We start from the raw sequence: 18,475 nt of genomic DNA on the forward strand, positions 1-18,475 counted from the left end.
AACAGAGAGCACCGTATGGATGGTCAAGAGGGGGAAGGTGACGATAGTGACTGCACAGTAAATTCTGCAGAGTAAATTTGACTCTATTTTGAGTGGGACCAAATAGACTCAGTTTTAGAATAATTACACTTGGAATAAAGTAAAATAAAGAATTGAAAAAATAAAAATCACTCAAGGGTTGAGGAACTTTTAGGTTGGGAGACGGCCGCAGCACCACATGAGCTACTCCACTTTTGCTGTTTGCTTAGCTTCAAGATGTTTTTGGTCTTGGAATTACGAAGATTTCCGCTGATACGAGCAATATACTAGCACACAGGAAGAGCTCTGTGGCTCAGGGTGTCGATTGGCTGTCTCCCAAGCTGAAGATCGTGAGTTAGTTCCTCAACCCTTGTTGAGTGACTATTACTAATATATTTTTCAATTAAGAATTTACTGTGAGTGAAAGTGTTACAGTAGTTGGTTCTTCGTTCACGCTGTGCGCTAGATTTTTCATAAATATACAGAATTTGGCTTACACTTTCTTTTGTTGTACTCTAATGTGTAAGTAACTTTGTGTGAATAAAAAGTGTTGCAATTTCCTTGACTGTGAGTGGAGAATTTGAAACCGCAAACTTTGAAAACTGCTCTTATAAAATCTAGGGTATGTCCCGATCTGATCACGTTATCGGAAATTGGGCCGATCACATGGTTGCTGACTCGATCGGAATCGAACGTTGTCTCCTAATCAGGACTCGGATAAATATATGAAGTAAATTTTTTGTTAGAACTTTTTATTACATCTGGAGTTGGGCAGTGGCACTTAATTTTTCCACACAGTGCTTGCGGCATGGCGTCACTTTACTACAGTGACACTATTAATGCCATCGAGCGGCGGGACTAAACAAGGAAATGGCGACGGCCGAGGTATTTGGAAGTAAATGATAATAAGTTACTGTGCGACTTGCACTGTGTGCAATGTGGGCATTTTGTGCGCGGAAACAATATATAATAAATGCGTTGCTTCCCCATTGCACTTCATTGACGGGCAGCCTGGCAAGTGGCGACTTGCATATGCTTCGTGCCATCCAGGCAGATCTAGCTGCGGACGCTTCGTTTCTTCCCCGTGAATCGAGCAGCGGTGCCTGCGCCGGCAACTCTGGATTCTGGACGCCCTTTGAAGCCTAGTCAAGCCTAGCGTGAATTCGAAGGGTCGGACGTCCTAGCAGGACTGCCAAATTCCGCCCGGGCCGGCAGTCTAGACTGGTGCGAGTCCAGCTCCAAAGTCATAATATGGTAAGATTAAATACATTTTGCTTGCTCGCTCTTCAAGTGCAGCCATTTGTTTGTTGTGAAGTTGGCTTGTTTCACACATAATTTTTTTCTTCCTAAGTAAAACAACATTAGGTTAGCTCATAAATTTGTGTTAAGTAGCATGCTTTATAACGGCTACAGTAGGTTCTCAAAAATAAAGCTCTTGTGAAAAAAATTAGATACTGGTTAATAATAGCCCTTTGAGTAACTCATAGATAGATGTGCCCCAAAAGTTTTTTTTTTTAATGGTTTACTTAGTTTAACCAATGTCCACTCACCATATAAAAGGTGTTGGGGTAGTTTTGTTAAAATAAATAAATAAAATTATCTTTAATAAAATACAGAGGTATCGGATCAGGACTCGGAATCGGACGATCTCAAAATGAGGTGACTCAGATCCCCCAAAAAGTGTAATTAAGAAATCCCTAGTAAAATCCTTTCCGCCCCTCAGTTTTATATATAATTGTATTTTATTAGTGGCACCTCTGCTTTTGTGACAAAACATAGAATGATTTTGACTTGTAGTGTTCACACAATGCCAAAGGGACGATGCATTTTGGGGGCACTGACTACTTGTATGACATAGAAATTTGATTTTGACACATAGGTCAGCTGTTTAGGGAGAGATATGAGCTTTTGCAGATGATCCATGGTGTTGTGCAAATTCATCCAAGTGATTTTTTTGGCAAAAGCACTAAGTGAAGGCAGATGAGCTAAAGCAATTGAGAAGGATCTTTGCAGTTGCGACAGTACCGACTCTTTGTTTGGGAAAGAAACTTGGAATGAAGCATTTGTGACCAGTTTTGGGATAGAAATGTGCTTTTGCTAATGAACTGATAGTTTGTGCATAAATGTTTGGCCAAACGAGCTTGCAGTTTTGAAAATGTCATCTCAGTTTCAAGAAATGTGCCAAACAGCCACAACTGCTGTACTTTTCAGAACTTAACTGTTTGAATTGATGTCATGTGGCTAAGAGTTCTACATTTTTTGCAGTGATGAAGTGCTTGTGTTTATTATTGCTTGCAGATATTATTTAAAGTCATTGCTGTGCTCTTTGCTATGAATTGGTAGTATGTGTTCTCAAGTCTTCTAAATTTTATGGTAAATAAATATGGTTGTAAGCTTAAGAAAAATGTTTTGTTTTTGTTTAAACCCCCCCCCCCCCTTAATAGGTCGGGGCTTCACCTTGCTGATTGATAATGACCCAAAGACATGACAAATATTGTTAAATGGTAAAAAAAAATGTCTTTGCTTAAAAAAAAAAAAAAAAAGCCCGTGATTGTGCCTGTATAGTTATGTGCCAAATTATCTCTAGGGTCTCAGAAGTTGGTGAACATGGAGGTACACTGCGTATAGGCAGAATCATAAAAAAATAAAATAAAATTCACTCTGAACTGTTGGCTCCAAGTGGCATAATACAGAGAAAAAAAATCAAAACGGAATCCAGAACATTGCAGCCAGGACTGAGATGTTCTGTCATCTTGCAAAGGCTCCAGTTCACACACGACCCGAATGACGAGTACAAGTGGGATAGAAAATGGAGGGAGGAAGAAAGAGTACTGCCAAAACATGAGATTTACTCACAGTTTTGACTGCTTTGTGGCTATTAAAGTCACAGATTGTACTCATCCATGTCTTTTTGTCCAGTACTTATTGAACTGGATAGTATACTGAGCTGTCACTACTAAGTGTTGTTGGCCAGCCCGCAAAAAAAAAAAGCAGAACTCAACTGAGGCATTGTTAAACTGCAAGTGTTGATATCCCTTTTTTACAATAAGTGTCAAAGAAAAGAAAACATGTTTTTAAATCACTCTTAAAGCAACTCTTCATGCCAACTCAGAAAAATAATAATAAACACCACCACAAACCATCAAACCCCACCCCCTGCAGCTATAACCACATTCTGAATTTTACACACCATCACAATTATTGCAACCCTCATCAGAAAACTTTAAAAGTCATACACTGCCAACCTGGACAGTTACAACTCATATTTGTCATCTGTTGCTATCAATGGCAGTGGGCGGGGGGGAGGTCAAGTTCACCTTATTGTGCACCATGAACTGAAAACTCGCCGGAAGAATCCTAATTTTTACCACATGGAACTTTGAAAAAAAGCTGGCGACAACTGGACCTATTTTGTGCCAAATATTAACTTACAGTGTCCTATATACAGTATAGCAACTCTTAGTGGTTGCACTGAACCAGATGTGAGAGGAACTTGAAAGCAAACCTTTCTTGCTGGATGGCGACATCAAGTCTGACTGCAAACAGACAATCTGAAGGGTGACCAAACTTTCTCTTTTGCCCCGACGTGTCCACGTTTGAACATTCTGTCTGGAGGGGGTGGTTGTGCGGATTATAAATTCATGCAAATGTCCGCTTTTCACTGGGCAGATGAGAGGGCGGCATGTAGCCTAACATGTTTTTATCATGACTGGGGGGTGCGGAGTGTGTTTTGTGTGTGCGTGTTATTATTGTTTTATTTTTTATTTATTTTGAAAGTAGGCCTATTTTATTATTTTGAAAGAAAAAGTTGGTCAACTCTTTATATCCCTTCCTTCCTGAGTGTTGAATTGAGGCCGCAAAGGCAACTTGGCGCGAATTTAGCCAGAGCTGCTTGCTAACAAGAACGGCTAACGGGAGAAGCTAGTAAAGAAAGAAAGAAAGAGAGCTAGTAAAGGCTTGCGAGAGCAAAGCAGAAGATCAATCATGGGACTCAGTGACGACCACCTGTCGGCCTCCAGCTGAGGAAGGTAAGCGGTGGTCGACCCGATCAGACACTCGATGCAAGCACCACGAGGGGGGGCAAACGACGTTCAATGAGGTGAGGCTCCAGCCATATAATTAACATTATTAGACCTACAAATGATTATATTAAAAAAATGTATGTTGATGTGATATAACATATTGTTTGCATATTATTGAAGTCAATAGTGGGTTTTTATATTGAATGAATTATTAGTTCACCACTAGATGGCACTAAATTACACAGGGAAAAAAAGCAAAAAAAGTTGGTCTTACAACATTGTCATGTTATTCTTATTCATTTGTCAGGTAATACTTCAAAAAAGTGTTATCATGTACGTATCTCTAGGATGGGCGGAGACTCTTCTGGAAATCAAAATGTGATTGCCATGTGAATGATGCTCTTTTAATATTTGTGTTTCAATTTGTTTGTTAAATGCAGTCTTAATATGTTACTCTGTAGCTCTACATTATCGCTATAGGACTGCATTTATCAAATTAATTTTCTTTGCTAGTTGTAATTAGCGTACAATAGCAGTTGTTGAAGTTAAAATGCATATATAGTGGTCTCCATGAGTCAAAAAGTAGACTGTTGTCAATCATAGTTATAGAATCAGCATTTTAACTACAGTACACTAAAAGGAACAGTAGAAGCAGTAGCCAATTGAAATGTTTAATATTTCGAGTTTTGCCTCAGGTTTCAATAACTGAAATCCAGCCAAAAACAGATCTAGTTTCCGTGAAGTCTGTAACGATCTATCCATCTACTTGAACCTCCTGCTCCATTTCCGGTTCTGCAGGAACCTACACGGTGTCAGGGAGAGAGAAGAGACGCACCTTAGTCTGGTAGCCATTTTCAGGGTAGTTAGAGCTTTGGACTAGCATATTCCACTAAATACACGTACTGTATATATAATATATTGATTATTGCTCCAATAGCATAATGCTAAGTACAAAATTGTGGAGAGTTAAAGAGACTTGCGTTTGTCTCCTCGTCTCATCATTTACCGCAGCAGCTCCACAATTTAACAAGCAAGAAGCTATACTGACATTTCGTTTCTTTTTAGTTGATCGTCTCTTCAACCCAGTCCCCTCTTAAATGCATTCACGAGAGTCCTGTAATTTTTGTTGCATTAATTTAGCCGTTTTTCATTATATGGGTTAATTAAAATCTAATTATTCATTCATATTTATTTATCTAATTAACTAATCAGTTAAGTGATTTATTTTAATGATAAGATATTACTTTTTAGATATTAAATGCATTCCCTTATATTTTATTTATTTGATCAAATATTCAATTAACAATAAATAAATAATATAATGAATTAGGCTTTTATTATTATTATTAATAATATTATTACATTAAACTCCTAAAATGAAAGTGTCAACCACTGGTACAGTCAATGGCTCCAGAAGAGTGTAGTACTCGTACACGGCCACAGGAGGTCCGTCTTGCACCATTTTATGACTTCTGTGTCATGTTTGTGACTGCTGCTCTCTAGTGCCAGATCATTTTGAAGACTTTAGAGTGGACGTTGACGAATTGAAAGACAGAACTTGTAACTTCACTTTCTACACATTGATCATTCTTGTCATTGAAAATTCAATTATTTACTCCAATAAATAGTGCCTTTGGTAGGGAAAATATCAAAGTAAGAGAGAACATCAAATTCTTTGTTTGCTCCATATCTTTATTAGATTTTAACAAATAATGCAAATTTCCTATGCTTAATTCAAGTATACTGTTAGTATACATAATGTAGCCTGTAAAACACATACTGGACCCTCAGAAAATAGAGGGCCAGTTTGATAGCACCATAATAATAATAATAAAAAGTACAATAACATGGAATTCACACACCATCGTACAAACCACGTTTTAAAACAAGCCAAAAGCGAAACCTGATTAAACAGACAGCAAGTTACTAAAGAAGAAAGCGCACCCATCCAGTTGTACGTTTTTAAACAGGGAGACATTTGAGTCCATGGCATCATTCACCAGAGTCCACAATCATGTTGTATTCCAACTCTGTAGCATCGTCACGCTGTCAAGTATGGTTTTAATACAAATTAGAATTACGTTAAATAACCACAAAGGGATCTTTTCATAATTTCCTACAAAAACAAAGGAGGAATTGATTTGCTTTAACAACTGAGTGAAATGGCCCATTTTGCTTGGATGGTGGCATAACCACAGTCACTTCAGTGTATGCAAAATGTACTTTTTGAAAACGTGTTGAAGGAGGCCCAGCAGGTCTTGAAAGCCGAAAGCCCGCGCAGTCACCGAGCGCTCCACTGTAAATGACACAGGAAAGCTTTCCGACCAGAACCCTGCAGGAGGTTCTTTTCCTCCACTGCTCTACATTCATGACACTTTTCATCAAATTCCATAACAGCCCTCTTGCAGGCAGGATGGTGACAATGGAGCTGTTCTTTTTTTTCTTCTTTTTTTCTGGGGTATAACATGAAGGCCGAAGCTGGCAGCACGGATGGGGACATGTAGTGGCTGTGGGCTTCAGAGCTTCTCCCTGTTGGAGGGTGAATGGCTGGTGGGCTTTTTACCTGTGGGTGACCTGATTGCTGAGAAGGCCGGGGAACGACTGCTCGGACTCCACGCTTAATGAGCCACCTAGCAAAGAAGCACAGACACTTTGAAATCAACACTTTCTTCCTCACGCAACATCTCATCTACTTTAAAGGGATGTCACAAAAATGATGAGCAGAACTTTTGTTGTTCGGGATCACTCATTTGACCATTCAATCTGTTCATCTAAAATAAGCAGAACTATAAATATTACCACTACAAAGGAGGTCATCTTTGTTAAAAGTGCAAAAACTACCGTAGCAATGTCGTTAAATGTCATCATATTTGGTGCAAATATCGATTCAACATGAATTCAAGAAGTACAGTGTCATTTTCATTGTTATCATTGATAGCTCAATTCAATTATTCAATATCTTCAACATTGCCCTTCACTTTTTGGTGAATTTGCGATCAAATTTAATGACAAAATCTGCACATCTTATGTTAGCGGCGAGAATCTATTTTCCAGGTGTGCAGTTAACTGCTGATCCAAATTACAATTGCTCAGCCTTGGTGGAGGTCTGCTTTCAACTGAAGGCCATTCTATAAAGCATAATACAAGTATGCCATATTTAATACATTTATTAGTTCAAATTAATTATAATCCATTCACTTTCTACACTGCATACACACACAAAGCTGCAAGGATGATGGTGCACACAAACAATGACTGCAAGTACAACAAGGAACGACCTCTTTTCAGAAGTTTAAAGGTCACTGACAATGTGTTTTTTCGCCACAAACTAGTGCAACAATCAATAACATACGACATGTAATTACCGCAGTACTTTTCCGTCAGCATCAAAGTGCAGTGGAGGAGGCATTGCAGTTGTTGGTGTTTTGTTATGACTGGCATTATTCAAAAACTAGCCAACGCATATTGCCAAACTTTTGTAAAGCGATAATGGCCAAGAAAACAGGCACACTACATTTTGATCATTGAATAATGAGCCACAGAACTAATTGTGCTCAATGAGTACACTTAGGGGTGTACTCACTTTTGTTGCTATTAATGGCAGTATTGTGATATAAGCTCTACTTTGTATTGTGTCAAAGTGTCATTTCTTCAATGTTGTCCCATGAAAACATATAATTAAATGTCTACAGAAATGTGACATGTGTACTGTACTAGTACTACACTTTAGTGAGATGCTGCAAGTGTTTTGCCTTGGCTGAGGTCTGCCTGCTACTGAGTGTTGTTATCATTCTAATGGCTAACTACAGCTCTGCTACTTGATCTTATTGTTATGAAGTGCAGGTTACGTCTTGTATTGGCTGCTATATGTACATTGTCAATAAAATGGATAAAGTCCCAATGTGCCTCTCACAATCTAAACGTTAAAAGGTGATGATCATAATAATACCTTTGAGTGAAAACTAAGGATTTGGGAGGGTTCTCTTTCATCTTGATGTACTCATGGACTTTTGAAGCTTACGTTATGAAAACAGACAAAGTTTTAGGTTCTCCGGAACTTACCATTGTGACAGCTGTACATCCACACACGATGGCCATCATATCGACATCTACATTTCAGGATGTTATTGGTGTAATCAGACTCTGGTACTTCATAGTTTGGATTGATTAGTATCTGCAAAAAGAATACATGATGAGTTTTTCGTTGTTGTTTTTTTAAATAGTAGGATAACAAAAGATGTCATGAGACAAATGTTGGCAGTGAACTGACCTGGAAAATGTAATCTCCTGGTTTTATGTCAGTGATGTCAATCCACTGGCAATCGATGTCATGCCTGTAAGTGTCCCAGCAGCCCACAGTGATGCCCTGCTCTCCAAAATTGTCACACTCATATCGCTTTTCAATGCCTGCAAGACAAGAAAAAATATATATTTTCACTTAGCCGTACAAAACTTTGTGGCCTGCCTGCCACATGGGACATCACTTCAGTGAGGATTAAAAACTGCATGCATATTCAGCCTTTTTTTTTTGTTCTCTTTTGAGACACGTAACATGTCAACCCAAGAAACACAAATTCACTGGAAGTTATATAAAGTATGCAGGCTTGCATTCTCAACATGTGTTGTTTGTATGTTTTATACTCATTTACTTGACATTTTTAAATATTATTTTATTTTATTTACTACACAAGTGAAAAAAAAAAAATTAAAAAAACGTTTCCTGCAAATGATACTGCAGAGGTGAAGTATTTTTGTCCACTTGGGGGCAGCACCTACATCCATCTATCATCAAAACGCCTGCCACAAAAGTGTCTGTAAAGCTCAACGGGTTTATTTGCTAAATTTCTGTCGAGGTTGGAACTCTTATTTTCTAACTTCCTCTTTGGGGGAAGTTTATTTCGAAGGAATGCGAAAAGGGGGAATGACGTAAGAGACAGCTTAAAGAGCGAGAGGTTTGAAAAATTAAAAAACTGTTTTGTGCACGACGAATCCAACATTTTAAGAGCCAGGTTGAAAGTGGCAACAAGGTAAATAATTGATCTTATCTTTAAATAGATTTATGTTTGTGTTTACCTTTTGAATTTAATTAGCCTGACTTTATCTGTATTGAGGAAATGTGAACACGTCTGATTGATGGCATCATGTTTGTTTTATTTCCCAGCTGGGTGCATGTAAGAGGTTTTTGTATGAGACAAAGAAAAGGAGAATTAAAAGGTAACTTCAGACCACCAGTAAAGCTTCATTATTTCAACCGACGCTACAGCGTCAATCTGAAGTACAAAACCTATCAAGAGATGAGATCCTACCTTCATCACACTCCGAGTCCTCAAGACAAAAACTGGCCTTGTGTCCTTCTGCCACTTTAGTTCCATTCAAACTGAACAGGTCGTAGATAGTAAATACCTCCATGCTGTGATAATGCCTACCAACACATACACGAAGTTGTAACAACAAAGCTGTAACGCAGCATTGTGAGAACAAAAATAGCCTGCATCAAAACAAAAGATAGAGTGGCTCTGTCAAGACAAAAACAATTGTTTTTGCATTTTAAGAAGCTCCTGCTCCTGGTGAAAGTAAGATATTTTAAACTGAAAACCTTTCTGAAGGTTGATAAGCAGACGTGTACAATCTTGGTACACTTTGATATGAAAAAAAAAGAAGAAGAATATTAGCCTTGGTAAAAGCGGCATATAAGTGCAGTTTGTGATCAAAAAAGATTTTTCACATTTTGGACTATGACATGTTTTTCAACAAAAATAAAATTACCCACTCATGTTGCTGGTTAAATGGTAAAACAGTAACATAGACAATCTAAATTGAATGCGCTTCATCGAACAAGCATCTGTCGTGAGGAACTGACCGATGACAATCATGCCACACCCAAGTCTGTCGGTCAGCTTTGGGCCGGAAGTCGGACTGGCCGTTGTTGTGGATCTGAGAGGAGAAGCGCAGCAGACGGCGGTAGGAGTTGGCAGGCATGTCTTTGGAGGAGGAAGACAGGCACTCTTCCTCAAACGCACACTGCAGCATGAACATGGGCCTGTCCTCCATGTAGGTGGTGTGCTCCACCGCCTGAGGGTTCAGCACCAGGTCAGGGGCCGCTGGTGGGACAAAAATAAAAGATGAAGCCAAGGGATGACCACAGACATAATTGCACAACTGACAAAACATGCATCGGTCCAGCTTTGTTGGAACATGTTGCAGGTATCAAATGCAGAATTAGCAAATATTTGCAACAAAAATTGTCAGTTTGAACATTAAATGTCTAGTCAAATAGCAACTGATAAGGTTTTGCAAGTAATTGCATTTTGTTTCTTATTTGCATTTAACACATCGCAAATTCATTGCATTAGAAGTTTGAACAAAAACTTGCAGGGTCAAACAAAAACTTGCAGGGTCAACAAACTTTACTGTCAAATAACCAAAAATCTGTCTGGAGCCACAAAACCTTTGAATGCTGTGATGAACGAAACAGTGTGTTAGAGTTAGTCTAATGTACTGAGGGCCCAAGGTCTAATTAGAGCCACACTATAACAGAAAATATACAGCATCCAATACTTTGAGATTAATTTTCTTTGACCTTTCGTCTTCTGTTTTTGGATATATATATATATATATATATATTTATTTTATTTTTTAATTTATCAGACATTTTGGGGACATTTTATGGTCATGGGGATTTATTATTTTGTTTTGGGACATTTTATATTTATTTTATAAACATTTTCGTTTGTGCAATTTAAAAAAAATACATTGTTATTTTTATTTTTTGTCATTTCGTGTACAATGTATGTTCATTTTTAGAATTTCTTTTAGTTTTTGGACATTCAGTGTTTTCTTTTATGCCTTTTTAAACAAATGGATTTTCTCACTTTTCAGGCAATTCCAAAGACATTTTATGGTCATTTTCTGCCTTTTTTTTTTCTTTTGGGACATTTCATGGCTATTTTTTATTTAAATTTTTTTTTTAACTTTTTAAGTTATCAGTTTTTAAGCTATCAATTTTCTGACATCGTTGGCAATTTTGTGGACATTTTAAGGTCATTTTGGGGATATTTAGTTTTTGGACATTTTATTTCATAAACATTTTCTTTTGTGACATTTTTTAGAAATATTTTATTTATTTTGTAATTATGTGTACATTATATGTCAATTTTCAGGATTTCTTCTTTTTGTTTTTAGACATTCTATAGTTACTTTTTCAATGTTTTATTTTCTGCCTTTTAAAACAAATGGACTTTCAGACTTTTCTGGCAATTCTAAAGACATTTTATAGTCATTTTCTGCCTTTTTCTTTTGTTTTTGGACATTTCATGGCTATTTTTTAAAACTTTTTTCCCCTGCCTTTTTTGCTATAAATTTTCTGACATAGTTGGCAATTTTGTGGACATTTAATGGTCATTTTGGGGATTCCGTATTTTGTTTTTGGACATTGAAGTATTTACTTTATAAACATTTGCTTTTGTACTTTTTTTTTTTTTAAATTTTGTGTACATTATATGGTAATTTTCAGGATTTCTTTTTGTTTATGGACATTTTGTTCTGCCTTTTTTTTTTTGGTTTTTTGTGCAATTGTATGTACATTATATTGGTCATTTTCTGCTTTTCCTCTTTCTTTTTGGAATTTTATGGTCACTTTGTAGACATTTTTAGGCATTAAAAAAAAAAACTTTTCCATCTACCTTCTGTCACACTTTCTGACAACATACAAATTTGGACTTTGAATATTTAATTATTCATTTTTGTTAAAATTGTTAAATCATTCAAATCATATTTTATCAAAAAAAAAAAGCCAATAATTTATTTTTAGAGATTCACAGGGAGCCACTAGAGAGGGACTAAAGAGATGCATATGGTTGCAGAGCTGCAGGTTGCAGATCCCTGGTCTAGCCTGTCCATCCGCAGATTTAGAACACACCTCGTGCCAGACTTGCACTGGTCACGAAAGCAGAGCCTGTAGTGAGTAGTTTCGGTTTGAATCTCTTTTGTGACGCCGGTCTGGAAACTTTCTGAAACTGCAAATGCAAAAAGGCTCATCTTACTCTCAGAGCACGAGACTCCAGCGGCATTGCGGCCACCTCCTTTTGCGCAGCTGAGGTGAGCTCCATGGTGCAGGCAGTGGGATAGAGACATCTCAGTGCCGGAGCAGCGAACACCACTCATAACCACACTGTCTGCACTTACATCGCCCTGCCAATACCATGTCTCCTGTTGATAAAACAGACACCAAAGTAAAAAAAAAATAAAATAAAATAAAAAATCATAAAAAACATTATCCATCTCTGGGTCATTTTGTTGTACAGCAGTGACATTTGAACTAGATTTGCTATTGTGTTTCACACACACTGTATAATCAATTGAATATAAAGTGCTTGGAATTATTTTCATGATTACTGTTCACCAGTACTAATAAAAATACAATATTTCCTTGTGTTATATGTAATGCAATTTGTTATATGTAATGAAATGAAAAGCTTTTGCTTCTGCCTACACCCTTTCGGTTGTATATTTATGCTATGGATTTAAAAAATTTTTTTTTTTTTACCATGTTGAATTTTTAATTTGCAAATGAACCGAATACAAATTTTCATTCATGTATACTGTACATGGTACAGATGGTGAAAAGTCCGTCATGGTTAATAATAATAATAATAATAAAAATAATAATAATAGTAATTTCAATTTGAAATAAGCTTTACTGTAATGAAAATTATTTAATCACTTAAATCTAGCTGAAAATATGTTTGGGAAAAATTACAAATTGGGAAAGGCAGCAGTACAAAAAAAAAGAAAGAAAGAACTTGATTAATTGAAGACTCTAAATTACAGATGTGCATAACTGTGAATATGTCATTTTGACTTTACGTATGTTCCCTCTAATAAACCACAGCAATCAATCAAATGTGTACAGCTGGGATGAGCGTTAGCTCATCTGTGACCTTGAACAAAACTAGCTGTAGAAAATGGATGGAAATTGGGGAATCAATGTACCAGTAAGTACTTATTATTGTTTTTCCATAGTGCAATTTTATTTCTGACCACCGGAGTGCACTCTGGCATTATTATTTTTTTCATCTTTATCAGGAATATGAGGGAAATCGCTGCATTATACTGTAGTCTATTGTTGTTAATCACCTGACTACAGATTAGATTTAAAAAGAAACAACTCTAACATTTTACTAATTATATCAATGTATTAACTTATACCTGAATACTAGCACAATAAACCATAAACAAACAAACAATAAAAGCATGTTCCTGATCAGTCACAGGTGCCATAACGAAGAAGTATAATGATTCTAAGGGCCCCTCGCTGACAGAGGCCCTAATATATATATATATATATATATATATATATATATATTTTAAGTATTTTCAATTTATGATATTAAAGTGCTGGGGCCAAAAGTGATATTTCTAACACAAGGGATCCAAATTGCAGGCCGCACCTCTGCCTTCATTGCAAAACTGTCAAATGCAATGATAGTCATTCTCATACCTGGCTCCAGGTAGGCAGAGCAAAAGCATCGCAGTACAATTTCCCCCAAGTATAACTCAGTTTTCTCCAACTGTTTGCAAACATAAACTGGAGCTTCCTCAAGTATTTCCTCCCATTAAGGGACAAAGGCACTTTATCTGATCATCCTCGAGGTTTAAGTATGCTGAATGGTCTTGGAATCTTCCAATTAAACACAAATATGTGATTAAATGTAGAAGTAACATACAATAAACACAACAGTAAACTTCAGGTCAACAAGGCCTCACATATGAATACTTTAAAAAACACATTGAATTTTTTTTAAAGAATTACAGTGTATTTTTCTCTTGTCTTGGGGGAGAAAAAAGTGTGGCATCTTAAATGAACTGTTACGCACTTCTTTTTTAATTTGGGGATTCTTTGGAAAATATGTTCAAACATGTTATGCAATTAAAAGCCTGCATCCCACAGAGAGGCGAACATTTGCAACACTAGCGAATGTTGATGTCACGTCAAAAGGGTTGGTCAAAATTAGGGCTGAACGATTAATTGCATTTGCAATTAAATTGCGTTTTACGTAATAGTGAGAAGCTGTGATTTAAATGCGCATTGAAATAGAGCGGAAAGAGGGAAAGAGGGGGGAGCTTCTTTAATGACAATTTGCAAGTAACTATTGGCTGTAACCACGCCAGAACACAACAGCTCTGTCCGAACGCACTTAGCTTACCAAAACAAAAGTCTGTGTTGCGTTCACAGACCGTCCAGACAATGAGAAACTACGCAACCCGTGACCCACCCACAACGATTGCTACAGAATGCTAGAGGTTTTTTAAATCAAATCGCAAAATGTTACGTCATATAAACAGATATAATGAGGCACTGTTTTTGTCGGACCTCGTCACAATAAAAGTGTCTTGACAGCTGAAATGTAGAGTGACTTTTATTTTGGAGGTCTTCTTCCTTCCTTCCTTCCTTCCTTCCTTCTGGACCTTAAGGCTTAGCATATTTCAGCATTTTAGCAAAGAGTCCACGTCCTCGCCTAGAACTGGTTTGACAACTTTGACAAGAGTGACATTGATCAAAAATAACAGTCGAGATTTGCCGAAAAACGGCCGCCATGAGGAGCGATTTGTTGACAATCATGTTCTACCAAGAGCCATATTGCAACTCCACAGGCACCAGAACAGCGATAAAGATACCGGTAAGTCATAGTGACACGCTCGCCTAGTGTAATTAATAGCGGCAACAATTGTATTTCTCTTATTTTACGAGTGCTAAACATGTGAAAAGTCTTGAAAGAAATATGCTGACACTCATGGAGGCGATGGAGTGACATTTGTATGTGAATGATGCATGTGAAGCCTAGAGTTGGGCAGTTTTCTGACGTAAATTAATCATTAAACACGTCTTTATATGTGTAGAATAAAAAACTGAAGATATATCACCATAATCTCATATTTGAAAGTGTACAAAAACACGTGTTTTTCAGAGAGAGCAAGTGGAAGTTGATGATTCTGAGGAGTAAATATAGTAGTAGTTATGGCTATGATTTTGGCCATGATAGCATTAAGCACTGTATATTTTAAGAGCATTGGCAATTTCTTTTATGTATTATTGATTATTTTAGCCCTCAACAACCATAAAAAATGCCCGAGAAATTCTGGAGGGACTGTCTACAAATTACCTATAGATGACATATGTGCCACAAATCACCATCTATCCAGTATTTATTTTATTTGTTTTATTATTCTGATTGCTTTCGTAACTGGCAGTGGTAGAACATACCACCACTCCAAGAATACATCACCACTCCAAATGTAATGAATTATTACTATTATTATTATTATACAATGTGTCATATTATGAAGTGAGGCATTTGTGTGACATGAATACTCACAAAAATAGTAGACGTAATTTGAATTATTTGTATTAAAATATAATATTAATAATAATGTATTTTAAAAACATAAAAAATAAAAATTGTTTGATATAAAACTTTTTTTTAAGTAGTGAAAATTGTTACTTTGCCTGGTAACGAGTTACTTTTATTATGAAGTAATTCAATTAGTAACTCATTAACTTTTTTAAGCAAGTAATGAGTAACTATAACTAATTACTTTTTTAAAGTAATGTTCCCAACACTGCTAGTCTAAATACGGTATTCTGGTTAATATTGCGTTAGTGGAATGAGTTAAGCCGCAAACTCCAGCAGCTTCTTTCAGGATCAGAAGGCAGCCATTTTGCCACTCCTTGTCGGGTAAAAATGACATCATAGTTGCTCAGGTCTCAGGTAGCAACCAATCACAGATCATCTTCGGAAAAAAGGTGAAGCTGTGATTGATCGTTGCCTGAGCCCTAACCAACTGTGATGTCATCTTCAGTCAACAGCAAGTAGCAAAATGGCCGCCCTGAGATGGATAAAAACGGCTAGAATTTGCTTCATAATTAGTACTCCACAAATGTAATGTTAATCAGAATGTCATGTTTAGAATGGTGAGGTCACATATAGCATATCATTGTCAAGAAATGTTTCAGGTTGACTTCCCCTTTAAGATTTAAAAATAATACATACATATCTACAAAGGCTCCACCAGTGACAAGAACTGGAAATAATTGCTTTGTTTTGTTATGCTGAATGCGTAAGGCAAACTTTACAGTTTTTTTACGCTATTACGTGACAGTTATCACGTTAAAATGTGAAACTTATCACATTAATACGTAAAATGTGAACTTTTTTTTTGGGCATCACTTTCCAGGTAACATAATCAGCATGCATTGAGTACGTAGTCTATGATCAACGCACGCTTAACTTCCAGCGGTGGCAAATCCAGGTCCAGAAAGTAAAAAGTCTGCTACAAGTTTGACTTAAGCCCCTGATGCTAGCTAACGAGCGAGCTAGTTAGCTCCCTAGCAGGTAAACGAGGACCATGAGAGCTAGCTAGGGAGCTAGCTACCTAGCACCTGGGGGTAAAGCCAAACTGCGGCAGCGTTTGTACTCTCTGGACCTGGATTTGCCATCTCTACGCTAAACACTGATTTAGTTTTAGACCATGAGGACTTCTAAGCTCTTGTTGGCCACATTAAATGCCTTATTTTACTACTGTACCACTACTACTACTCGTGCTACCACATAAGATTAAAATCAGTATTTGAAAATATTTCTAAATAAATATGAATTTAAAAATCAGCATGTGACTCGATTTCCTATTATTATTTTTCCCATGACAGACTGAGAGATTAGTGAATAGTAGCCCAAATTACCAGTATATGTTTTGTTTAATACTATCAATTTTAGGTGAAATAGTTTTACGATTTGTATTTTCTACAACAACTTCCTACTTCATCTGGCTCCTCTGCTCATACCTGGAAAAAATTGCTGGCAAAGCCCAAGCCCAGCTGTCTGCAGACAACCATGGCCTCCATAGTTCCCCAGCCCTCACCGCACACCGTCCCCCACACCAGAGAGCCGTTCTTCTCCACCAGAACTTCCACACGACCTTCGAAGGGGTTCCGGCCTCCACTCAAACGCAGCTACAGATAGGGACAACAGTGGAGGCACATTGTTTCAGGCTCACGTTCACAAATCACGTATGATATTTGAGCAGATTCAATGCGACAGACAGAAAGATTGCTCATCGCGTTACATTGCACAGGCTCACAGACAACAGAAGCACATTTGGAAAGAATACAGACACTTACATGACGTCATTGTTTTGAAGTATATAGAAGGGAAGAAGGGTCACTAACCTTTTTAAATTTAGATAATTTATGGGTACTGATAAATTTGAAGCACTACTAGTTAGAAACGTCTGAAATAAAAATGTGCTCAAATTCCGTTTAACTCATTCAAACCTAAAAACATTTATACGTTTTAAAAAAAATGTTTTTTATGCAAAAGCATACAAAAGGCTTTGATACAGCTTCTGACATGAAGAGGCCACTTGAAGCAATGGTATTTATTACAAAAAACGACCAGCAGGTGGCAGCAGAGTATAAAAGATCAACTAGGGCCATGTTGCAACAAGCTCTTTTTGCCAGCGTTTTTAACAGATTTGTGAATAATGATGAAAATTTGCTATATTCTAATGATAATTGCTGCAAAGTGGAAACAGATACAAATATACTTTTTTCCTGATGAAAGAAGAGACTCTAATCTGTTCTTTTGGTAGGTTCCATGCTTTTATAGCAATAGAACAGAATATTCTGTGGGCCTTGCAAAATCAGTCAAAATCCAGTAAAACAGCCAGGAGCGAAGGGGGTTGCTTCAGTCAAAATGGCTGGGAGTGAATGAGTCAATTATATACTATTATTAATAATTAATGATATTCATGCATGTGAAAAAGACATTGAATGTGCTTTTGGTAGTGTCAGAAAAGTTACAGTACTGATATCACAAAAGTTACATTTCATACTACCAAACTACAAACTAAATTTTCCCTTTAATGTGGGCCAGAAGCTCAACCAGCACCTCTCTAAAGAGATCCTTTGGCAAATAACAGGCACAAATGCAACAAAAGGACAGTTGTCCACCTTTGAGATACTTTGTATTTGTGTCCTCTTTTGTCACACTCACTTGTTTTCAGCCTTATACCTAGAACTTCAACTTCAAAAATCCACTTTCATAATCATTTCCCAAGGCTTTAGGCTCTACAACACAATCCTTGTATGAATAATGAATTCCCACCCATAGTATGACTGTGCTTTCAAATCCCTTTGAAAAGCAAGTCAATGGAAGACAATGTTTTTCCACAAAAAAAAAAGATTCAACTAAATCTGAACTCACCCTCTCCTGGAAGCCCATAGCAGGGACATTACATCTGACAGCTGCATCCTCCTCATGGCTGCATCCCAAAGACTCCTTGTTGAAGGAACACTCAGTGATGGACTTCTCAAATCCAGAACACCCCACTTCATTCATATGGACTGGACCCATACCTTGCAAACAAAACGAAAAAAA

The 18,475-nt window shown here is 37.0% G+C and overlaps 1 protein-coding gene across 2 annotated transcripts in view; it reads right to left on the reverse strand.

Annotated features, from left to right (window-relative positions):
• Positions 1–5,717: 5,717 nt before the first annotated feature.
• The window catches only part of LOC144048710 (lysyl oxidase homolog 2B-like), a 51,841-nt gene continuing 39,083 nt past the window's right edge, over positions 5,718–18,475 (reverse strand). Inside the window, exons 6-13 of one of the 2 annotated variants that reach the window (XM_077560954.1) lie at positions 18,302–18,453; positions 16,882–17,049; positions 12,083–12,248; positions 9,901–10,141; positions 9,347–9,462; positions 8,311–8,447; positions 8,103–8,214; positions 5,718–6,670 (exon numbers count right to left, since the gene is read on the reverse strand). In XM_077560954.1, coding sequence (XP_077417080.1) covers positions 6,600–6,670; positions 8,103–8,214; positions 8,311–8,447; positions 9,347–9,462; positions 9,901–10,141; positions 12,083–12,248; positions 16,882–17,049; positions 18,302–18,453 — 1,163 coding nt within the window. In that variant the 3' untranslated portion in view covers positions 5,718–6,599. The other variant, XM_077560955.1, reaches the window with a different exon arrangement.

Source organism: Vanacampus margaritifer, chromosome 3 (genome assembly GCF_051991255.1).
Source record: "Vanacampus margaritifer isolate UIUO_Vmar chromosome 3, RoL_Vmar_1.0, whole genome shotgun sequence".
NCBI classification, from domain to species: domain Eukaryota; kingdom Metazoa; phylum Chordata; class Actinopteri; order Syngnathiformes; family Syngnathidae; genus Vanacampus; species Vanacampus margaritifer.